Below are 20,052 nucleotides of genomic sequence, written 5' to 3' on the forward strand. Positions count from 1 at the left end.
CAGTCCTCATCCCCCCTTTTCTTTTAATCTGCCTTAACTTCTTTCAGTCGACAAACATTCAGTTACTGGTGTTGGATATTTGATTAAGTGATGCTGAAAACTGAAAAGTGTTTACTTTGGATCTATCATGCAACCAGCACAGATATTACATATAGAAAACTGAACTTTGTCCCGTTGAAACTTCTTCCAAATACAGTCACCACTCACAACAACGTCATGACCGGTTATTATCAATGGCGTCCGGACTAATTGCACACATTTGAATTCCATAGGGCACGTGCTACCTCCCCAGCACAGTGACATCACGGACAATTATTAAACTGGAATTGAGCCTGTATTAGTAGCTTTATTACATAAGTAGCTTCTGGTGTTAATAGACCATTAGGGGTCGTTTGGTTTAAGGTATAAGCTGGGATATCCCAGCACTAATTTTTATATCATGTTTGGTAGAAGGTATAAATTAGTGCTGGGATAAATTTATACCTTATACCAAACATGGTACAAAAATTAGTGCTGGGATATCCCAGCTTATACCTTCTTATCCCACTTATACTGGGATTATTTTATATTATCTTTTAGATGGTATAAAATAATCCCAATAGATGGGATAAATTAGTCCCGGGATTATAATCCCGGGACTAATGAGTCAATCTACCAAACGACCCCTTACAGATACAAGGAAGTCCACTCAAATCTCCTAAAATATATGTATGATTTCCAGCTATCAGAAAGCAGCAAATCTTTTTGTTCAAACTTGTGATTGTAATTCAAAACAGAACATATTGGACCATACACATCTCATCTCACAGAGCAAAGAACCGTGCAACCGATGATTACATTTATGGAGTCACCCCAGTGCTTCCTATATAATTGACTGGAATATTTCTTGTATTAGCAGATAAAAATATGTAGCTGATGAGCACATTTATAAATTCAACAGTGTTTTCTGACTGAATAGAGTGAACCTGATGTTTTGCTTTGCTAAAAACTGAAACTTATTGATTGTACTTTTGCTTGAGATTCTCCTGTCCATCACATCTTTGAAAACATTGATGCTTCTAATAGTTTTATGATTGATAATTGATAGATAGAAACAGTTTTTTTCAATTTTTAATTCTTTCTTTATATTTTATGTTAGCTTGCAGAAGTGCAGTTTGAATATGGCAAGGGTGAAAAATGAACGGGCGTTGGAATTGCTTGGACATTCATTTGATGCCGTAGAGCAATAGGAAACACATATGTGATCGCTTCAAAAATATTTCCACAAAAGCATACTCAAACGTATAGCTTTCCTCCAAAATCATTTTTCTTCTTAAAAGATCTCTTCTAAAAATTAAATTAAAATCAAATCGGAATGTCACATAAAACTCTTTAAAGTATTGTTTCCCCAAAAAGAAAACAACAGTCTGAAATTAAGCAAATATGTGAAAGTGAACAAGTGCCTTATTTTTTGTCTCTCACGGGGATACTGAAAATGGAAAAAACTAACACTAGACTCACACAATAAATTTTTTATCCTTTTTATATGTCATTTTAGCAGAAAAAAATTGATCTAGAATATACAGTATACTCCTATATCACTTTAGAAAACCAAAAGGTTTTTCTTTTTGGTCAAATCCACTTTTACTACTCCATATGGTGGGTCAAACATTAAAAAAAGAAAAAGAACAATAAAAGGGAATGTAGTAGCTTTCTATTACTTGCTCCATTCCATCTTATATGAATATGTTTGACTGAACACGAAGATTACAAAATAAAGAAGAAAAACTTTGAAACTTATATTTTTAAATATGTCATGATATTTGTACAACTATAATTTTTTTAAAATTTGTGATTTTAAACATGTTATGATATTATGGTCGTAAACATGTTATGATATTCTTCTCCCAATTTCAGTACTTTCTACAACTATGTCTTATTAATAATGTAAAGCCCATTAGTTTTCACCACATGAACAATGACTTCTTAAAATCCCTACTGTAGAATCCATGAAAATATTGTTAAGAACCTATATTTCTTTTAAAAAAAAAAACAATAAAAAGTTTGTCAATAGAGTAATCACCAAAGCAGAGGAAATCAAATGCAATTTTACCATCATAACGTTCTCTTTTCTGTCACACTGATGAAAAGTTGTTTTTTTCACAAAATTAGTACTAGCATATTTGATTCACATAAGACAAAATATTTGCCTTAATTGGCAAAATAAAGCTTTTGCAGCCTAGAGCCTCAGCCTTTTCTATGTTTCAAGTAGAGTTCATTAACTATGGTTTTGAAATAGTCTTCACTCATATCTCACAATTACAAAACAACTAGAAAGAAAAGAGTTTTAGGAAGAGAAAGATGGTAGCAACAAGGTTAAGTTTGGCTAGAAGAAATTCTCTACAACTACAACAACCAGCTACAAGCTTATTATCTCCAACATTCAAATGTCATTACAAGAAAAGGATTTCCTTGAAAGCCTGTGGTCTTTGCAGTAGGTTTTTCCAACTTAGTAGGCGTTTGTCCATGAAAACCAATTATTTTTCACCTTTTTTGGAATTTTGAAGTTGGAGTTGAAGATGAGTTGTGTTTAGTTATAGTTTTTGCAAAGAATATTTGTTTGTTTGAATGTAGTGAAAGTGAAAACAAGGTTTTAGGTGTTTTCCAAATCCCAAATACAAGATTTTCATGGCCAAACACTGTTTTTCAAATAAAATGAAAAAAAATTCCAAAAAAAAGTGAAAAATTCTCATGGCCAAAAGGGGTCCTTAGTATGCCCATTTTCATTTTTTTTTTTTTTTTTGAGATTGGCAACATTTCCTTCCATTTCAGAATATTATAAACACAGTTTCCCCTAGCACATTCAATCTTAATCCAATAATATGAGTCAGGGTTATTCACATAGTTAATAGGAGACTGTCTAGTGGTTATTTTATACCTTGTTCCAGAAATCTTTCGCGTGCATATTTTGCAAACATCATCAGGTATAATGTGTTCTTTTAAAAGGGAAGGAGCTTATAGGTATAATCTATTATGACATGTTCGAAGCCACATAAAGGTTTTAATCTTATTCAAAGTTCTAAACCTCCAAATATAGTTGAAGTTGCACTAACCAGATTTAGTGCTAAAAATACCATTGATTGAGGGATCCAGATGTATTCATATATCTTTTTTAGGATGAGATTGCTTCATATATGTACTGCAAACATTATTTTTTTCCCTGTTTGGAAGTCTGCAGTAAGTTTTTATTCATATACATTGATCTTCCCTGTTTGTTTTGCTTCGAAATTTTAACTGGAGTGCTTATGTTGTTAATGTGACAGCTCCTACAAAAGCTCCAGCAGTTCCATCACCTCCTGTGCCACCAGGGGTTTCAAATGGAAATGCTCCTGGGCAAGTTTCGACAAGCACACTTGCTCCGGAAGTCTGCAGTAAGTTTTTCTTCAAATACATTGATCTTCCCTGTTTGTTTCTTTCAGTATCTAGACTAAAGTGCTTATGTTGTTAATGTGACAGCTTCAACAAAAGCTCCAGCAGCTCCCACAATTGCTCCGGAACAAGTTCCCCCACCTACTGTAGTACCACCGGGATCAAGCAGTGAGAGGCCCTTGGAAATTCCTGGTGATGAAGAGGAAGAAGAGAGAGAAAGAAAACTAAACTTAAATCCTTTATCAAGACTGGAGGCACTAAAACCAACACATACTGCTAGTAGCAATGAATCTTATCCCCAAATGAACGAACAATCAAAGAATATGATCACTGGTGTCAAGTCTTTTTTGGTGTCTCGTCTCACTTCTAAGACCACTGCTAACGTGGAGGATATGGTTAATCTTGCCATTGGCGCTTTCACTATGTTGAAATGTCTCAGTGCTGATTACGGTTGTTTCTACAGAGATGTGAAGGATTTGATTTCTAAGAAACACAATTTGCAAATTGAAGAGAAAAAAGGACATATGTCGTCTTTTCCAGAATTGGAGAACAAATATGAAGAGGCTGTTATTCGTGCTGATCAACTTCAACAGGATATCAAACTTATCCTACGAAAACTGAAAAGGGGAAAGGAGAAAATGGAACCTCTGAAGAGAGAAATTGATAAGGCAGAAGAAGAGATTCGTAGGAAGAAACAAGTGGTTGCTAATATTGAGTATGATGTAGAGCGTTTGAAGCGCTATGAAAAAAATTGTGAAGCGTACCTTAAGAGTGCACAAGCCGAGATAGTAAAACTTGCTACCCAAGTAGAGGCAGCTGAAACAGTGAAGAAGGAAATTGAACAGCGGAAGATTGCAGCTCGGCAAGAGATTGCATCAATCAGTGAACGCCTACTGTCCACGCTTTGAATCAATCAGTTAAAACACAATTCCGGTGCAGTTTTGGTGCTTTCCTGGTACTGTTTTGGTGCATTTCCGGTGCTGTTTTCATGCAGCTTTGGTGCTGTTTCGGTGCTTTTCTGCTACAGTTTTGGTGCAATTTTCGTGCTGTTCCGGTGCAAATCTGAGTAATTCTGATTTTTTGGTGCTGGTGAATGTGGAAATTTCTTTGGGGTGATTCAAGAGACTTGACTCTTTGTGAATTGAAATACTTATCATGAAATATATTTGGTCCGAACTAGCTTTAATTTTATTTATATCTTAATGAAGATATGTATATTTCATCTTCAGACTATATTGCTCAATGCTCAATATGTCATCTTTAGAATGTATAGCATATTTGCCCCATCTACAATATTAAAAGCTCTAAAGCCAACTTCTCAACAAATTGCTCATGCGTAATACTTCATCTTTAGAATGTATATTTCATCTTAAGATTATATTGCTCGTGGGTAATACTTCATCTTTAGAATGTATAGCATATTTGCACCATCTACAATATTATAAGCTTTAAAGCCAACTTCTCAACAAATTGAAAGCAAACATACACTACATGTTCATTCATGCCAAAATCTATTACATCGCAAAAATGGAAAGATACATTTTCCTATACTAAGACAACAACATGTGATCGGATTTTAAAAGGCCATTTTTCAATTTCTTGAATCTCAACTACTATTTGGCTCATTTCTCTTCAACTTCCAGGCTTCTCTAGATTCTCGCTCACTAATTTTTAGATATATCTTAATTGGGGCAAGCAGAATGGACTATGAGGCCAAATGATCACTTGGACAATTGGTCGAGCACTGCCACCTTGTGTGCAAGAAGCTTGCCTGCATATGCACAAGACACCAACATGTGTAGTATACACCCCCCCCCCCCCCCCGGGCAATTAAATTCAATTGGGAATTCTAGTTAACCATTGTGTTATCATCAACAACCCAATGATCACTGTAATCTCAGAATTTCATGGCTTTTTCTCATCGAGTTTAAACAGCCTATCGCAGAGGACATCAAAGAAGACTGGATGATGATGAAGGCTGCTTACCACCCATCCAACTTCTTGTTGCTTATTCGGGCATACGAGGACATTGAATAATTTGTATGCTATGTATATATTCATTCAAATTCATGCCCAGGTAAGTAAAGCTTTGATTCGAATCTTCTAGCAAAAAAGAAACAAACCTTTTTGTTCAAAGTTCAAACATGTGATTGAAATCCAAAACAATACCTATTATTGGACCATACATATCTCTCATGTCACATAGCAAAATACAGTGCAACGGATGATTACATTTATAAAGTCACAACAGTGCTTCCTATGTAAATTGGCTGAAATATTTCTTGTACTACCAGATAAAACTATGTAATGGATGAACACATTTATAAAATCAATACAGTGCTTTCTAAGTGAATAGAGAGAATCTGATGTTGCATTGCTAAAAACTAAAGGTTTTATTTCAAGGACTTTTTAAATTAAAGATGGTTTAATTGTATTACTAAGCTTAAAAATCGGATCCAATCTTAGTTTAAAGAAAATTCCAATGGTGTTGTAACATTAATTTATGATGCCTTAACGAGGCCGGAGTTGTGATTTTTTTAAAAGGAAAGTTGGAGTACAAGTACATGTTATTAGGGAGAATCATAACTATAGGTTGACTTGAAATAGGAAACATATATATGATCACTTCAAAAATATTTTCACAAAAGCATACTCAAAGGTATAGCTTTTCTCCAAAATTGTTTTTCTTATAGATTTTCTTTTTTTTTTTTCAAAAAATTAAACCAAAATCAAACCGGAATGCCACATAAAATTCTCAGTTAAACTTTTGTTTTCCCGGAAAGAAAATAGAGTCTGAAATTAAGCTAATGTGTGAAAGTGAACAAGTGCCGTTTTGTTTTGTCTCTCACGGGGATATCGAAATGGAAAAAACAAACACTAGAGTTGCATAATACCTTCTTCTAATCCTTTTTATATGTCATTTTAGCAGCCAAAAAAATGGTTCAAAGTATATAGTATTGTATACGGTAAAAACCGGATATAAGCAAGACCGGTGAGACCGGGGACCGGAGATAAGAAGAGACAGGCATGATCACTAAGTCTTCCCTTAGAACTGGTGATATTGCCCCGGCTGCGGTTGACCTGAGAAAAGTGAAGCGAATCTGTTTGGTCCGGTATCACCGGACCAAACTCCGCATCACAGCCAGTTGGGTTTTAGCATGACGGAGTTGATCGTGGCCGTTGGTCCGGTTTCAGTATGACCGAGTTGATCGTGGCCGTTGGTTCGGTTTCAGCATGACCGAGTTGATCGTGGCCGTTGGTCCGGTTTCAGCATGACCGAGTTGATCGTGGTCGTTAGTCCGGTTAATCAGTTATAAAATCGTCACGCGTCAACATCGTTCTGTCACATTGTATCGACGGCCGTACGGGTGTCAGACCGTACGGCCCAACCTTATCCTTTTAGGGTTTACTTTATTCTGAAAAAAATTTATGTTGTATGCAAGGCCCATAAGGCAAAACTATAAATAAGAGACATTTCCCTACTTTTAAGGGTTAGCTTTTTCAAGATCAAGAACATTGTAATAGAAATTATATATTTAAGCTCTCTCTCCTTTGGTCCGGATCAGTGGCATTTTATGCTTATTCTTCCAATATAGTTGGCTTAATCATAAACATTTGTATCTTGATTCGAATCACTAACGCATATGTTCACATACACATGCTATAACACGCAAATCTATAATTATTTCCTATAAACCCAAAATAGATTAAAGTTCATCCATATATCTTATACTTCACTTACAAATTTAATTAATTACCTAAATTCAGGGTAAATAACTACCACTTTAGAAAACCAAAAAGATATTACGAGTATTGGTTTTCTCAAATCCACCTTTACTACTCCAGAAAGTGTGTCAACATAATAGTAATAATAAAGAAAGAACATAAAACGGATTGGGGTAGCTTTCAATACCCCCTCTGTTCTGATTGAACATGGAGATTAGAAAATAAATAAAGAATTTCTTTTGAAACTTACTCCCTTCGTTCACTTTTAGTTATTTACTTTTGATTTTGTAAGCCCCTTAAGAATTAACAAATGAAATATCATATATTGTATCATAATATTCATATTAATTAGTGTATAATCTTAATAGAATGGAAGAAATATTTGAAAATGAGTAATTAATGTTAAGGATAAAATAAGAAAAAAAAATTGTATGTCTCTTGATATGCTAAAGTAGACAAGTAAAAGTAAAAATTTATTTTTCGTATAGTGGATAAGTGAAAATGAACGGAGGGAGTATGATCTTAGACATATTAGGATATTTGTGTGACTATAAACTTTTTAAAACTTTTGATCTTAAATATGTCATGACATTTGTATGGGTATATAATCATGTCATCAGTAAAGATAAAATGATAAGTTTCGAGGCAAAGTATTCACAAATACCTAAGTTACTCGGACTCTCCTAAAATGTCGTTGGGTGCATGTCGGATCATTCAAAAGTAGTGTATTTTTAGAGGATCCGACATGAGTGCGACAACACTTTCGAAGAATCCGAGTAACTTAGAAAAATACACAAAAGAAAAGAAAGAAAAGGAGCTTTTTTGGCAAATTTACTTTTGGGCTACCAAAAGCAAGCCATCACTTTTACCTCTCCTGTACCAATCATACCTTTGTTTTCACAACTCTACTCACTCATTTTCTCACTTCACACTGCTAACACATTCATCTCAAATTTCAAATTCACAACAATGGCCACATCCACCACAATCACCACAACAATAGCCACCACATTTCTCATTCTCTCACTATTCTCCAAAGCACAAGAGTCACCACCAGCACCATCAGCTCCAGCACCAAGTCCTGGAGTAGATTGCTTGGGAGTATTAGTAAACATGTCTGATTGTTTAACATTTGTAGAAAGAGGAAGTAATTTGAGTAAACCTGATAGAGGATGTTGCCCTGAAATTGCTGGATTGTTAGATAGTAACCCTATTTGTTTGTGTCATATGCTTGGTAGAGCTCAATCTGGTGCTAAAATTGGGTTTAATATTGATGTTGATAAGGCACTTAAACTACCTTCTGCTTGTAAGTTGCAGTTTCCACCAGCTAGCACTTGCTCAGGTACCATTTTTAACTCTCTGTTTCTTATATTTAATTTGGGGAAATTTGGGGGATCTACTTTTTAGATTGGAGTTGCCTTTAACCAGATTGCTTAATGAAAGATTTATTACAAGTTTTGACTAACAAAGTTAGATACTGAAACCTACTGATGTGGAATATCTATTTTGGGAAATATAAACCTAAACCGAAAAATGGATCAAATAAAGTGAAATTGGGAGAGCACTATTTTACCTGTCATGAAGTGATATACTTGACGCGTTTAATCTTCTGTGAGTCTCTAATTTAATGTTTTCCTTTTAATATCATATCCAATATGGAATAATGGAAATGATGAATTGCCTTTTTTTTTTTTTTTCCTTCCCCTTTTTTTAAAGATCTCGGCGTCCCAGTCGGAGCTCCATTAGCAAGTGAGGAGGGTCCTGCTCCATCACCTGGTAAACTCTTGAATTCTCTCACCAAGTGATTAGTATCCATTTTAAAATTCGAATTCACATTGTGTAAGACTCATTATTGAAGAAAGCGCTCCCTAGAATGTATTTAGTACTTAAATCTAAATAAAAGCAGGTGACAAGTGGGATTAACCATGGAGTTTTCAATCAATCCAATTAATGCTTAAATTTCAAAACTTTCCCTTAGCTGCTTAGCGATCTGTATGATTATAAATAGATTTATACATAAACACACACACTAAAAAAAAATTAAAAAAAATAACACAACAACAACAAGTATAATATACATTTAAGAACTTACTATCTCAACTCATACCCTATGTCATTTAGAATTGTTTACAAGGAAACATTACTCGAGAAAAATTAGAAGTACTATAGATTTTGTCAAGTATTTTCAACTAGGAAAAAAAACGTTTTTAACACAACAAGGAGCCTGTTTGGATGGGCTTATGCTTATAAGCTGCTTTAGATAAGCTAAATCAAATGGGCCCAATTATTTTTTTGAGCTTATTTTAAGCACAAAATGACTTTAAGCTGTTCAGCCAAACACTCAAAAAAGCTGAAAATAGCTTATAAGCAACTTATAAGCCAATCCAAACGGGCTCAAGAGTAACTAATATTTATGCTCGTTTTAGCGAGCATAAGTAGGAAGAATACAGATAGTTATGCTAAGTCAAAAGAACAGAGTTACATTTTACAATAGTTATTCTATAGTTTTGTGGCGTGAATAATTTTTGAGTTATTTTACAAATTCGCATGATTAAAAATTATTTGTGTTAACATATTGAGTTTTTTTGTTTGTTTGTTGGAACTAACTAGGAAATTCAATTAATATCTTATTTCTTTTCTCAGGAGGATTTGCAACGTCTAATCTTACATCTGACAACAAAGATAATACAGCTTCAATCATTTCATTCTCCAAGATTCAATTTGTTGTTGGCATGGCCATTATGTTTTTCACCAGCCTTTTCTGATTCAAATACAATTCTTGGTAGATATTACAACTTAAATCATAAGAGAGAGACCCATAAATATTTAAGTATTTATTCTGTAATTTTCTTTGTATCTTTTCCACATTCAAATCAGCATGGACTATGGATAGAGGAATTTATGTCACTTGTTATGGTTTGAGAAACTCGATGTCTGCATCATATTTTGGTTCTCTATAATTGCACTAAGAAAGAAAAACTTTCTACTGGACGATTTAATGTTAGGGTCCTTACAAAGTCTAATTAACTCACTTAATCACAGCCATCCAGGAGAAGACAGTTTGCATTCTAATGGCATTGTTTTCCCCCTATTGCTTCTCCCAAAAGTGGCATTCTAGTGGCGTATTTGATTCAAAGAAATCTGAATTTGCTCTAATAGTTCAGATCAATGTGTGCGTAATTACTGTAGTAAAAAGTTGCTTCTCATTGGCATCAGGGGCGGAGCCAATAAGGAGCCAGGGGTTTATCCGGACCCCTTTCAGTGAAAAATTACACTGTATATATAATGTTAAAATTATTTTTTTATGTATGTATAATACTATGTTGAATCCCCTTGGCTGCTTCAAGTGTTTGCTTCTTTATATTTCCTTTAGTAGAAATTCTAGCTTCGCCATTGATTGACATTTAGATTACAGTTTTCTCTCACTTGTGAGAATGCCCAGCAAGAATGTCGTTGTAGTATAGTGGTAAGTATTTCCGCCTTCACCTGGATAACCCGGGTTCGATCCGGGCAACGGCGAACAAACCTTTTTTATGTAACTTGACAACTTCCATTTTTAGGTTGCCTCGCTCTTCCTTTTTTTTTTTTTTTTTTTCTTCGTTGCCTCACTGGCTCACTCTTTCCTCTAAAAACAGGTTTTTTTTGTTCCACTTTCCAGTGTTGCAAATTATTTTTTTAAAGAAAGAACTATGCAAATCTTCTTTGACGTTTTAACACGTATAGCTCGGATAAACATATTCGTTTCGGGTGTTCACACCAAAGCAGAAACGCAAAACATGCTCCTTTTACTCTTATATATACATATTTATCAATTAACCATGATGAAGTGATATGATTTTTTCACTTTAATCTTTTAACTGCTAGGACAGTAGGACTGATATCAATATTTTGGTGTAAATCTCAGTAAGGTTAAGTATTCACCCATATAACTCTCATGGTTTCTAATATTACATGAATGTTTGCTTTTTCCCACGTACAAAGCTATCACATGCTTCCAAATTCATAGTTGGATTCACCATTATAAATGAGCGTAAATGTCTCCCTTTATAAACTTTTATCTCTTAATTATAAATTAGTAAGTAATACTCCCTCCGTTTTAATTTATGTGAACTCATTTGACTGGACACGGTGTTTAAGAAAGTAGAGAAGACTTTTAAATTTGTGGTGTAAAATGAGTCAAATATATTTTGTGTGGCTATAAATCATTGCATAAAGGTAAATTATTTCCAAATATAAAAAAATGTCATTTTTTTATCACGAATTAATAAGAAAATAGGTTCAAATAAATTGAAACAGAGAGACTATAAACTTTCGCTTTTATTTGTCGCTCCAATAGTTTTGTTGAATATATGCCTTAACTTCAAGTTTCTTTACTTATACGACTCATTTTACAAGATTTTCATATTAAGATGTAAGAAATTCCTAACATCAAATTCAAATTGTGACTAATTAGAATATTTTCATTTCCTCAAATAACTTGTTTGATTAATCCAAAATACCAGTGTTTGAGCAAAGTGTATTTTGTATCAAACCAGCAACCTCCTCGGGGCCCACAACTTCTTCATCTCAGCATAAGTTAGATGTAAACTACAAGTAGGTATCTTTTAGACTAATATCCACCGTTTAATTTCAATCAAACGGCTAAAAATTGTTTTCCCTTTAGGGTCATTGGTAATCCACACGACACCCACTAACTCTAACTCTCCCCGTTTTCTTCCTAACTCCGGCCCCTCTGCAACTTCTCCGGTACGCAAAAATCTTCCCAAAACGCCGTCGTTTTAATTCTAGTAGAACCTTAAACTTCCGTTTAAGATAACGGAAGTATTTTTCTCGCAAATTGTTTGAGATCCGTTTGGCCTTAATTCTCTCTCCCCGATCACCGGTTTATCTCTCTCTGTTATACATAGAGACATATATATATATATGTGCATGTATTTACGTGCCTATATATAACGTGACTATACATATGCTGTAAATGTACTGAGTATGTATTTACTACTGTAAATTTTATACTTTTTTTTTTTCTAATTTTGTTAACCGAGTATGATTTTAAGTTGATTAAGTGAATTATGGAAAGTATTGTATGTGTATGCATGTGTCTCTCTCTCGTGACTATACATATGGACTTTTTATCTGCATGAATGTGTGTTTCTCTGTGTATAAGTATCGGACCATGTTTATGGGGGGTTTAAGGTGTATTTAGTGTAAATTTGTATTTTTTTTTAATTTTTTTTTTTTGTAATTTTGTTAACCGAGTATGATTTTAAGTTGATGAAGTGAATTATGGAAAGTATTGAATGGCGAAGTCTAATTTTCAGTGTAAGCTCTGACTTTGTCATCTCAGTTTTGGAGATAAAAATTTACATATTTAGAAGCTACATGAAAGTGCTAATACGACCTTTTATGCTACAATATATCTATAAAATGTGTGTAGTCGCGGACAAAATTGATTTTGACTCCCGTGTCTTATATAAAGGGACAGAGGAAGTACTTTGAATGAGCTCTTAAGGAATATAATGGGTATATTAAAGGAATAGTCGGTGATTGAGGACAACAGAAAAACATTGTGCATGAATTATGTTACTCCCTCCGTTCCAATTTATCTGAAGTTGTTTGACTGAGCACGGAGTTTAAGAATGAAAGAAAGACTTTTGAACTAAAACAAGCCATAGATTTTTGTGTGGCTATAAATCATTTCAGTAAGGGTAAAATAGGGAGTTTATAGTTAATTTGTTACTAAATATAGAAAGGTGTCATTCTTTTTGGGACTGACTGAAAAAGAAAGAGTGTTATATGAATTGGGACGGATGGAGTATTACTGTTCTTCTTCGTCATATTGGGTAATTTGTTATTGTGTTGTTGACTTGCAATACTCATGCTTGCTTTACTTTGCTCAACCTCAATTGCTGAATACATGAGGACATGGTAAATAAAGGAATGTAGGATGAAAAGATTAGCACTAGCTAAGGATGATTGTTATGGTGAATATTGGAAAAGTGACAACTTTTGCAGGTCGTGACGTGGTTATGTATGGCATCATCAAGGATATGTGCTGGAGTACCTCTAGTGATGTGATTCATTTTCCTAAAGTGGTTTACATGTTCGGGGGATGGATGTTGAAGTGATCGACGTTGAAGAAGGGAATATGCACCAGCAAGGTGGCATAAATGATGACGGCGATGATGAACCCAGTGAGAGTGGAGAAGCAAATGTAAATGGAAGATCAAATGACGTTGTTGAGCCGCAAATGGGTATGGTATTTCTTTCTGAAGATCAAGCAAAGAATTTCTATGATGAGTATGCTAGGCGTTTGGGTTTTACCACCCGTGTATGTCAGTTTAATCGACTGAAGACTGATTTCTTATGTGACAAGGTTGGTTTGAGAAGAGTGTCGGGTGAATCCTGTGATGCAATGCTTAGAGTGGAGTTAAAAGGTCAAAACAAGTGGGTTGTGACCAAATATGTGAAGGAGCATAGTCACTCACTCTTGTATCCTAATAAGGTGCATTATCAGAGATCGCACAGGCATTTTGCGGTGACAAAAAAGAATGTACCTGAGAATAATCAGGGCGTTGGAATTGTTCCTAGTGGTGTAATGTATGTCTCAGTAGACGGTAACCGCATCCCTGTAGAGATGAACCATGGAGCTAAGAGAACTCGTACTGCAGAGTTGGATCAAACTGTTAAGAATACTATACTTCAGAGTTTTTCTCCTAGACACTGCAGTCAACGAAGAACATTAGGGAGAGATGCTCAGAATCTTCTTGATTACTTCAAGAAAATGCAGGCTGAGAATCCTGGATTTTACTATGCCATACAGTTGGACGAAGATAATCGCATGGCTAATGTATTTTGGGCTGATGCAAGGTCGAGAAATGCATACCGTCATTTTGGTGATGCCGTTATACTGGACACAATGTACAGAGTTAATCAGTGCAGAGTCCCATTTGCTCCGCTCACAGGAGTAAATCATCATGGTCAGACAACTTTGTTTGGCTGTGCACTTCTTCTAGATGAGTCTGAGGCTACATTTGTCTGGCTATTTAAGACCTTCCTTGCCTCTATGAATGACCGTGCCCCTGTCTCAATAATTACTGATCAGGACACTGCTATACAATCTGCAGTTGCTCAAGTTTTTCCTGAAACACAGCATTGTATCAACAAGTGGCATGTATTAAGGGGTGGCCAGGACAGAATGGCTCATGTATGTCACATGTACCCAAATTTCCAGGTTGAACTCTATAATTGTATCAATTTGACGGAGACAGTCGAAGAATTTGAATCATATTGGGAGATAATCCTTGATAAGTATGACCTGAAAAAGAATGATTGGCTTCAATCCATATATAATACACGTCGCCAGTGGGTACCAGTTTATTTTCGCAATACTTTCTTTGCAGCCGTCTCTCCTAACCAGGAATATGAATGCTCATTTTTTGATGGCTATGTGAATCAACAAATTACATTGCCATTGTTCTTCAGGCAGTATGAAAGAGCCTTGGAGAATTCATTTGAGAAGGAAACAGAAGCTGATTTTAATACAATATGCACCACTCCAGCGCTAAGGACACCATCTCCAATGGAGAAACAGGCAGCAACTTTATACACGAAGAAGATATTCTCAAAATTTCAAGAAGAGTTAGTGGAGACATTTGTCTATACTGCAAACAGAATTGATGGAGATGGGGTTCTCAGCACATTCAGAGTTGCAAAATTTGAGGATGACCAGAAAGCATATAATGTCTCGTTGAATATATCTGAGCTGAAAGCAAATTGTAGCTGCCAGATGTTTGAATGTAGTGGTATCCTCTGCAGACATATTCTTACAGTTTTTACAGTAACTAATGTTCTTACATTGCCGTCTCATTACATCTTGAAGCGATGGACAATAAATGCAAAATGTGGTGCTGAATCTGATGAACATGTACTACTACATGGTACTGAATCAATGGCACAGAGATACAACAATCTCTGCAGGGAAGCCATAAGATACGCTGAAGAAGGGGCTGTGGCTCAAGAGACATATAATGCTGCATTAAGTGCTCTTAAAGAAGGAGGAAAGAAGGTGGCTCTTGCAAAAAGAAATGTTGCTAAAGTTTCATCTCCTAGCTCACAGGTCACTAGTATTGGCTATGATGATAGGAGGACATCTACCTCTGCTTCAGAAATGACGCCATTATTGTGGCCACGGCAAGATGAAATGACAAAGCACTTTAATCTTAATGACAATGGTAGTCCTGCTCGGGCTGTTGCTGATTTAAATGCCCAGCGCATGGCCCCTGTGTCTCTTCAATGTGATGATGGTCATCCAGATAACACGGTACTGAAATTCATTTTATCTTATTTATTTCAGTAGCAGTTTTTTTTAAGTCAAGGTGTACACTATTGATCTTTTTGGGGTTCTTAGGTGATTCTTCCTTGCCTCAAGTCAATGACTTGGGTGATGGAGAATAAAACTTCGGCACCTGCGAATAGAGTTGCTGTCATCAACCTGAAGGTGTGTTTCAGAGCTTTCTGTATAATTTGATTTTAGTTCACTTTTTAAACTCTTTTCTTAAAGACTATCATGTTGGTGAATTGATTAGTTGTTGTTTCGATAATAATTTCACTGAAATGTTTTTTGGATAGCGATGTCAGGGTTGTGTGCTTCCTCTGGCCAACTTTGTGACCACATGTGTCGTTGTTTAATTTCAGTTATCATGTTCTCTAATGCTGATATGTCATGGGTTTGATTGTTCAATTATTGTTTACTGAGTTTCTTTGGTTGTAGCTGCAAGATTACAGTAGGACTCCTTCACGAGAATCAGAAGTGAAGTTTCAGCTATCCCGGGTCACACTAGAGCCCATGTTGAAGTCTATGGCTTATATCAGCGAGCAGCTCTCCGCCCCGGCTAATAGGGTTGCTGTCATCAATCTGAAGGTATGTGTGGAAAATTAGTAATAATATCATCTCTATGAGAATTTAACTATTAGGTGTGTACACATGCTATATTTATTTATTTTCTGATGAGAAGGTGATGTTATCCATTCCTCTTCAGTCTATATCAATCCCCTTTCCACGTACACTTTTTTGTCCTCTTCAGTCTCTCTGTCATGTTCTTTCACCTCCAGTTTATCCTATTCCTATTTTAAGCGCTGATATGTTTCTTATCCTCCTGTTTTCCTTTGTTATTTTTCTCTCTTTCTTTTTTGGGAGAGGAAAAGGCAGTTGGTATAAGGACATGGTAGATCTGTTTGGATCACGAAAGAAATCTAATCTTCCGTGACATACAATGGCAGCGCATGTCATAGGCAAATGCATCATCAGAAAGTGTACTTTTCTTTTCCAAAGTAAACCAGGTAGGAAAGGGGACTTAGCAGGAAAAATGAAAAATTCAGCTTGGTATGAAGGGTAAATGAGCCTTCCTCAAAGTAGCACTATACTTTTGTATAATACTCATATCCACACATTAGTTCAAAACCTAGACAAATAACCTTAGACATAAATCCTGTGGTACATCCCAGAATGATCCACGTAATTATAGTTTAGGCAATACTAAGGCTGGAAATAGAATATAGATTGACAAATTGGCAAGGAAGATAAAGCCAAAAAGATTCCTCCTTAAACACCTGTCGTTCTGATTGGTCTCCTAGTCCTTACTGCCCATAACACCAGACACTGCATTTTTTCATCAACTTCTCTCATACTTACTGATTTGTCCAAACTGTTTAACTGGATTAGATTCGGACAGAAGTCGTGTATTTAAGCTTGAACTGAATGTCTTTGTCGGTTAACTTGGTTAAGCTTAAGGGGTGGTGGTAGAAGAGACCATTGTGAGCTTTCACCTTTAATTGGAGGTTTCTGTCTGTCGTTTCAGTTCTTGGGGTTCGATTTCTGAAGATAAAGTAGAAATTTTGTTTTCTTAGTTCCTGTCTTCTTTTTCTTTTTTGACTTTATGACATGTATTGCATCCCGAATGATGTGTGGCATCCACTTCCCAGGAGGAAGTGGTCTTAAGCGGATCTGAGGGGTTTTAGATACAGATCTTGCCAATTAAGGTGCGTAATGCAAAGAAAAATGTGTAGGAGGGATTTTTATGAAAGTTGGAGGAGTAAAGTATGTACGAGGCCTTTTTTTTTTCTTTGTTTGGATGGAGAGCCATTCTCACGGTAGAAAGCTTGAGGAAGAGGAGAAAGTGTACACTTGGACTTTCATGTATAAGAGAGTAGGGAGGATGTCAACCACCTATTACTTCATCGTCTTGCTGCACATAGGCTTTGGTGTACAGTGGAACATGTTTTGTCACTGTGTATGTAGGTGTCAGATATTACTTATTTTATATATATATATATATACACACACTAAATCTTGACCACCATTAGCGAAATTACTGGCTTTGCTATTCGGAGGAACATTAAAGGAGTTTGCCAGGATGGAAATTCAGGAGAAAAAATCGAAGGAGGGCATGGGAGATAGTAGCCCTGTCAGTCATGTGGATTAGTGGGGGGAGAGGGGAATCGGAGAGGGCATTTGATGGAATAGAACTCTTTTGAATCTATTAGAGGAACCTTTTTGTTTTCTATACATTATTGGAACACTTTGGATATTCCTGTTAGTACCGAGTATTGAGTGCATTTTGTGGAGAACCATGTTTTTCTTGTGAGGCTCTCTACATGTTGTAAATTTTGTATGTGGGGTTCTCCCCCTTTATTCAGTAAAATCGTCTTTTTGTCATTAACTTTAAAAATAATAAAAATAAAAAATAATAAAAAATACTGAATACATGACCTTATGGTGTTATATACATGGAAACAAATAAGGTGATGCAACAGATGAAGTTTAATGTCAATTAGTTACAACATTTTGGTGCTTTCTCTTGAGCAGGGTCTTTCGAAAACAGCCTCCCTACCTCCCAAGGTACGAGTAAGGTCTGCGTACACTCTACCCTCCCCAGACTCCACATTGTGGGATTTCACTGGGTTTGTTGTTGTTGTTGTTGTTGTTAGTTACAACATTTTGGTGACCAGAGGTGTAACCAAGAGCTATTTCTGTGGACTGAGGAGAGAAGTATAGGAGACAAATACTCCACAGATATGAACACTATGTTTAAATGCAGGCTATCTTGTAAATCAAGTAGACACATCGGCTTCTGCAGTAGTGTCTTACTGATTCAGAATCCCTTTCTTTCAGCTTCAAGATACAGAAACAACTTCAGGAGAGTCAGAGGTCAAATTTCAGGTTTCTAGAGATACTTTAGGTGCCATGTTGAGGTCAATGGCATATATCCGCGAGCAACTGTCAAATACAGTAAGTCCCTCGGCCTTTTTAGTAGATATCATCTGTTTTATCCATCCAACTTGAAAACCTTTGAAGATAAAATTGACTTCACTGCTTTGTCATTATGGAGTTTTCCCTTGTTCCACTCAAATAGACTAGAGTTAAACCTGAATGGAAACGGTTTTCCTGCTGAAGTTTGTCTTCGATGTAATCCGATCAATTTATCTATCTGGAATTCTCTTCCAGACTACGTGCGAAGCAGTAACCCTTCGCTGTTAACTACTTGAACAATACTCAATATAATTCTTATGACATGAGAATAGGATATCTCGTCTAATGAAAGTCGGAAGTCCACTTTTCAGGTTTACATCATTTGCGGGGAAATAATATTGTCTGTGTATTTTCATTTTGAATCACATATCTCATTGAACTCGTATTAAAAAAAAAAAAAAAAAAAAATCTTGATCTTCTTGTAGCAATTTTGGCGCCTTAATATGAGAATATAACAGTACAAGAAAAAGGAAAAAAGGAAGTGGTCATGTAGATGGCTGATCTATAATGAGTTAATTATAGCAAAGCAGATTTCTTGTATCAAACATCTTAAAATGATATACATGTTCTAGTCCACCAAAAGGAGACAAAATAAAAGTTAAATTTGCTAATCTCATCACGAATAAAAGCTTGTTTCACTGACATCTAGAACTCTCTCCGACACATTTAAGAATTTAATAGATGTCTATCTTTACCAAATACTTGTAACAGGAGCATGCAGTACATGCATGTGTGTGTATACATGTCCAAGTACATAGTTTAGCCATGGACTATCATAGAACGAGAAATAAGCTTATGCAGTGGTGCTTATTTTGGGGCCTTTCCCAGGATGTTTCCAGATAGTGTGATGAAGTGTTATATTTTGTAGCTTCCACATAGGAGTTCAGTTCTACAGTCTGTCAACATCGATATTTGTGTTTGATCAATTTGACTGATACATTGATCAGGCCCTTCTTGTTTGTTAGACGTTAACCGTTCACCTCAACTTGGATGGCAGGTTGAGTCGCAACTGGAGATTCCGGCAAAAAAGCAAAGGAAATAGAAGTTATGTTCTTTTACTATTTATAGCCAGTTGTGTGAATAGATAACCCTGCGGATTGGAGTGGTGCTGACATTCTTCTTTAAACGTGTAATTAGGATGGTTGAATTTGGAATTGTCCAAGTTCTCATTGTGTAGCTTTAGGTAGGATAGCAGTTTTACATGCTTTGCGTTTTCTGCATTATTTGTACATGTAAATTATTAATTTCAAGAATGCAAGGCCATGTGTTTTTTTCTTTTTTGGTTCTTTCTTTCTAAACAATGGTGTTCAAGCCAATTTGCTGCACCTCAACTGTTTCATTGGATACATGTTACCTCCCACCAGTCCATGTAGCACAATTAAATCTGGCCACCAAGGCTTAGTCAGTTGGGAATAAGGGCAGATGTTTTTCTTAATACACTTCTTATGCTTTTGCAGGTATGTCTAACAGTCTGATTAGTTTTCTATAAGTACCCCCAATATAGGTAATTTCATACCTTTGCTATTACTCTTGCTTGAACAACCCAGGTTATATTCTTGACATACTTTTCATATTCTGCAAGCGCCAAGGAATTGAAGATTGGAACTTTT

General features: G+C 35.7%; 3 protein-coding genes across 6 annotated transcripts; all 3 read left to right on the top strand.

Annotated features, from left to right (window-relative positions):
- The first annotated feature begins 2,092 nt into the window (after nucleotides 1-2,092).
- Nucleotides 2,093-4,674, top strand: LOC132603527 (uncharacterized). Its single transcript, XM_060316634.1, has 3 exons — nucleotides 2,093-2,473; nucleotides 3,303-3,410; nucleotides 3,496-4,674. Exons 1-3 carry the CDS (start codon nucleotides 2,341-2,343, stop codon nucleotides 4,314-4,316), a joined length of 1,062 nt encoding a protein of 353 aa, XP_060172617.1. The 5' UTR covers nucleotides 2,093-2,340; the 3' UTR covers nucleotides 4,317-4,674.
- A 3,305-nt stretch (nucleotides 4,675-7,979) lies between these two features.
- Nucleotides 7,980-10,060, top strand: LOC132603534 (non-specific lipid transfer protein GPI-anchored 12-like). The gene is made up of 3 exons (XM_060316642.1): nucleotides 7,980-8,476; nucleotides 8,851-8,910; nucleotides 9,778-10,060. The coding sequence occupies exons 1-3, from the start codon at nucleotides 8,104-8,106 to the stop codon at nucleotides 9,897-9,899; spliced, it is 555 nt and encodes a 184-aa protein (XP_060172625.1). The 5' UTR covers nucleotides 7,980-8,103; the 3' UTR covers nucleotides 9,900-10,060.
- Nucleotides 10,061-11,733: 1,673 nt separating this feature from the next.
- Nucleotides 11,734-19,719, top strand: LOC132603540 (protein FAR1-RELATED SEQUENCE 3). Of its 4 annotated transcripts, none has more exons than XM_060316666.1 (6): nucleotides 11,734-12,016; nucleotides 13,147-15,454; nucleotides 15,542-15,631; nucleotides 15,905-16,054; nucleotides 18,305-18,421; nucleotides 19,440-19,719. In XM_060316666.1, the coding sequence occupies exons 2-6, from the start codon at nucleotides 13,244-13,246 to the stop codon at nucleotides 19,482-19,484; spliced, it is 2,613 nt and encodes an 870-aa protein (XP_060172649.1). In that variant the 5' UTR covers nucleotides 11,734-12,016; nucleotides 13,147-13,243; the 3' UTR covers nucleotides 19,485-19,719. The 4 variants fall into 4 exon arrangements, with proteins under 4 accessions (XP_060172649.1, XP_060172666.1, XP_060172659.1 ...); XM_060316683.1 differs by lacking the exons at nucleotides 18,305-18,421; nucleotides 19,440-19,719 and adding exons at nucleotides 17,999-18,031; nucleotides 18,231-18,257; XM_060316676.1 differs by lacking the exon at nucleotides 18,305-18,421.
- The last annotated feature ends 333 nt before the right edge of the window (nucleotides 19,720-20,052 follow it).

This window comes from Lycium barbarum, chromosome 1 (genome assembly GCF_019175385.1).
Source record: "Lycium barbarum isolate Lr01 chromosome 1, ASM1917538v2, whole genome shotgun sequence".
Lineage (NCBI taxonomy): Eukaryota > Viridiplantae > Streptophyta > Magnoliopsida > Solanales > Solanaceae > Lycium > Lycium barbarum.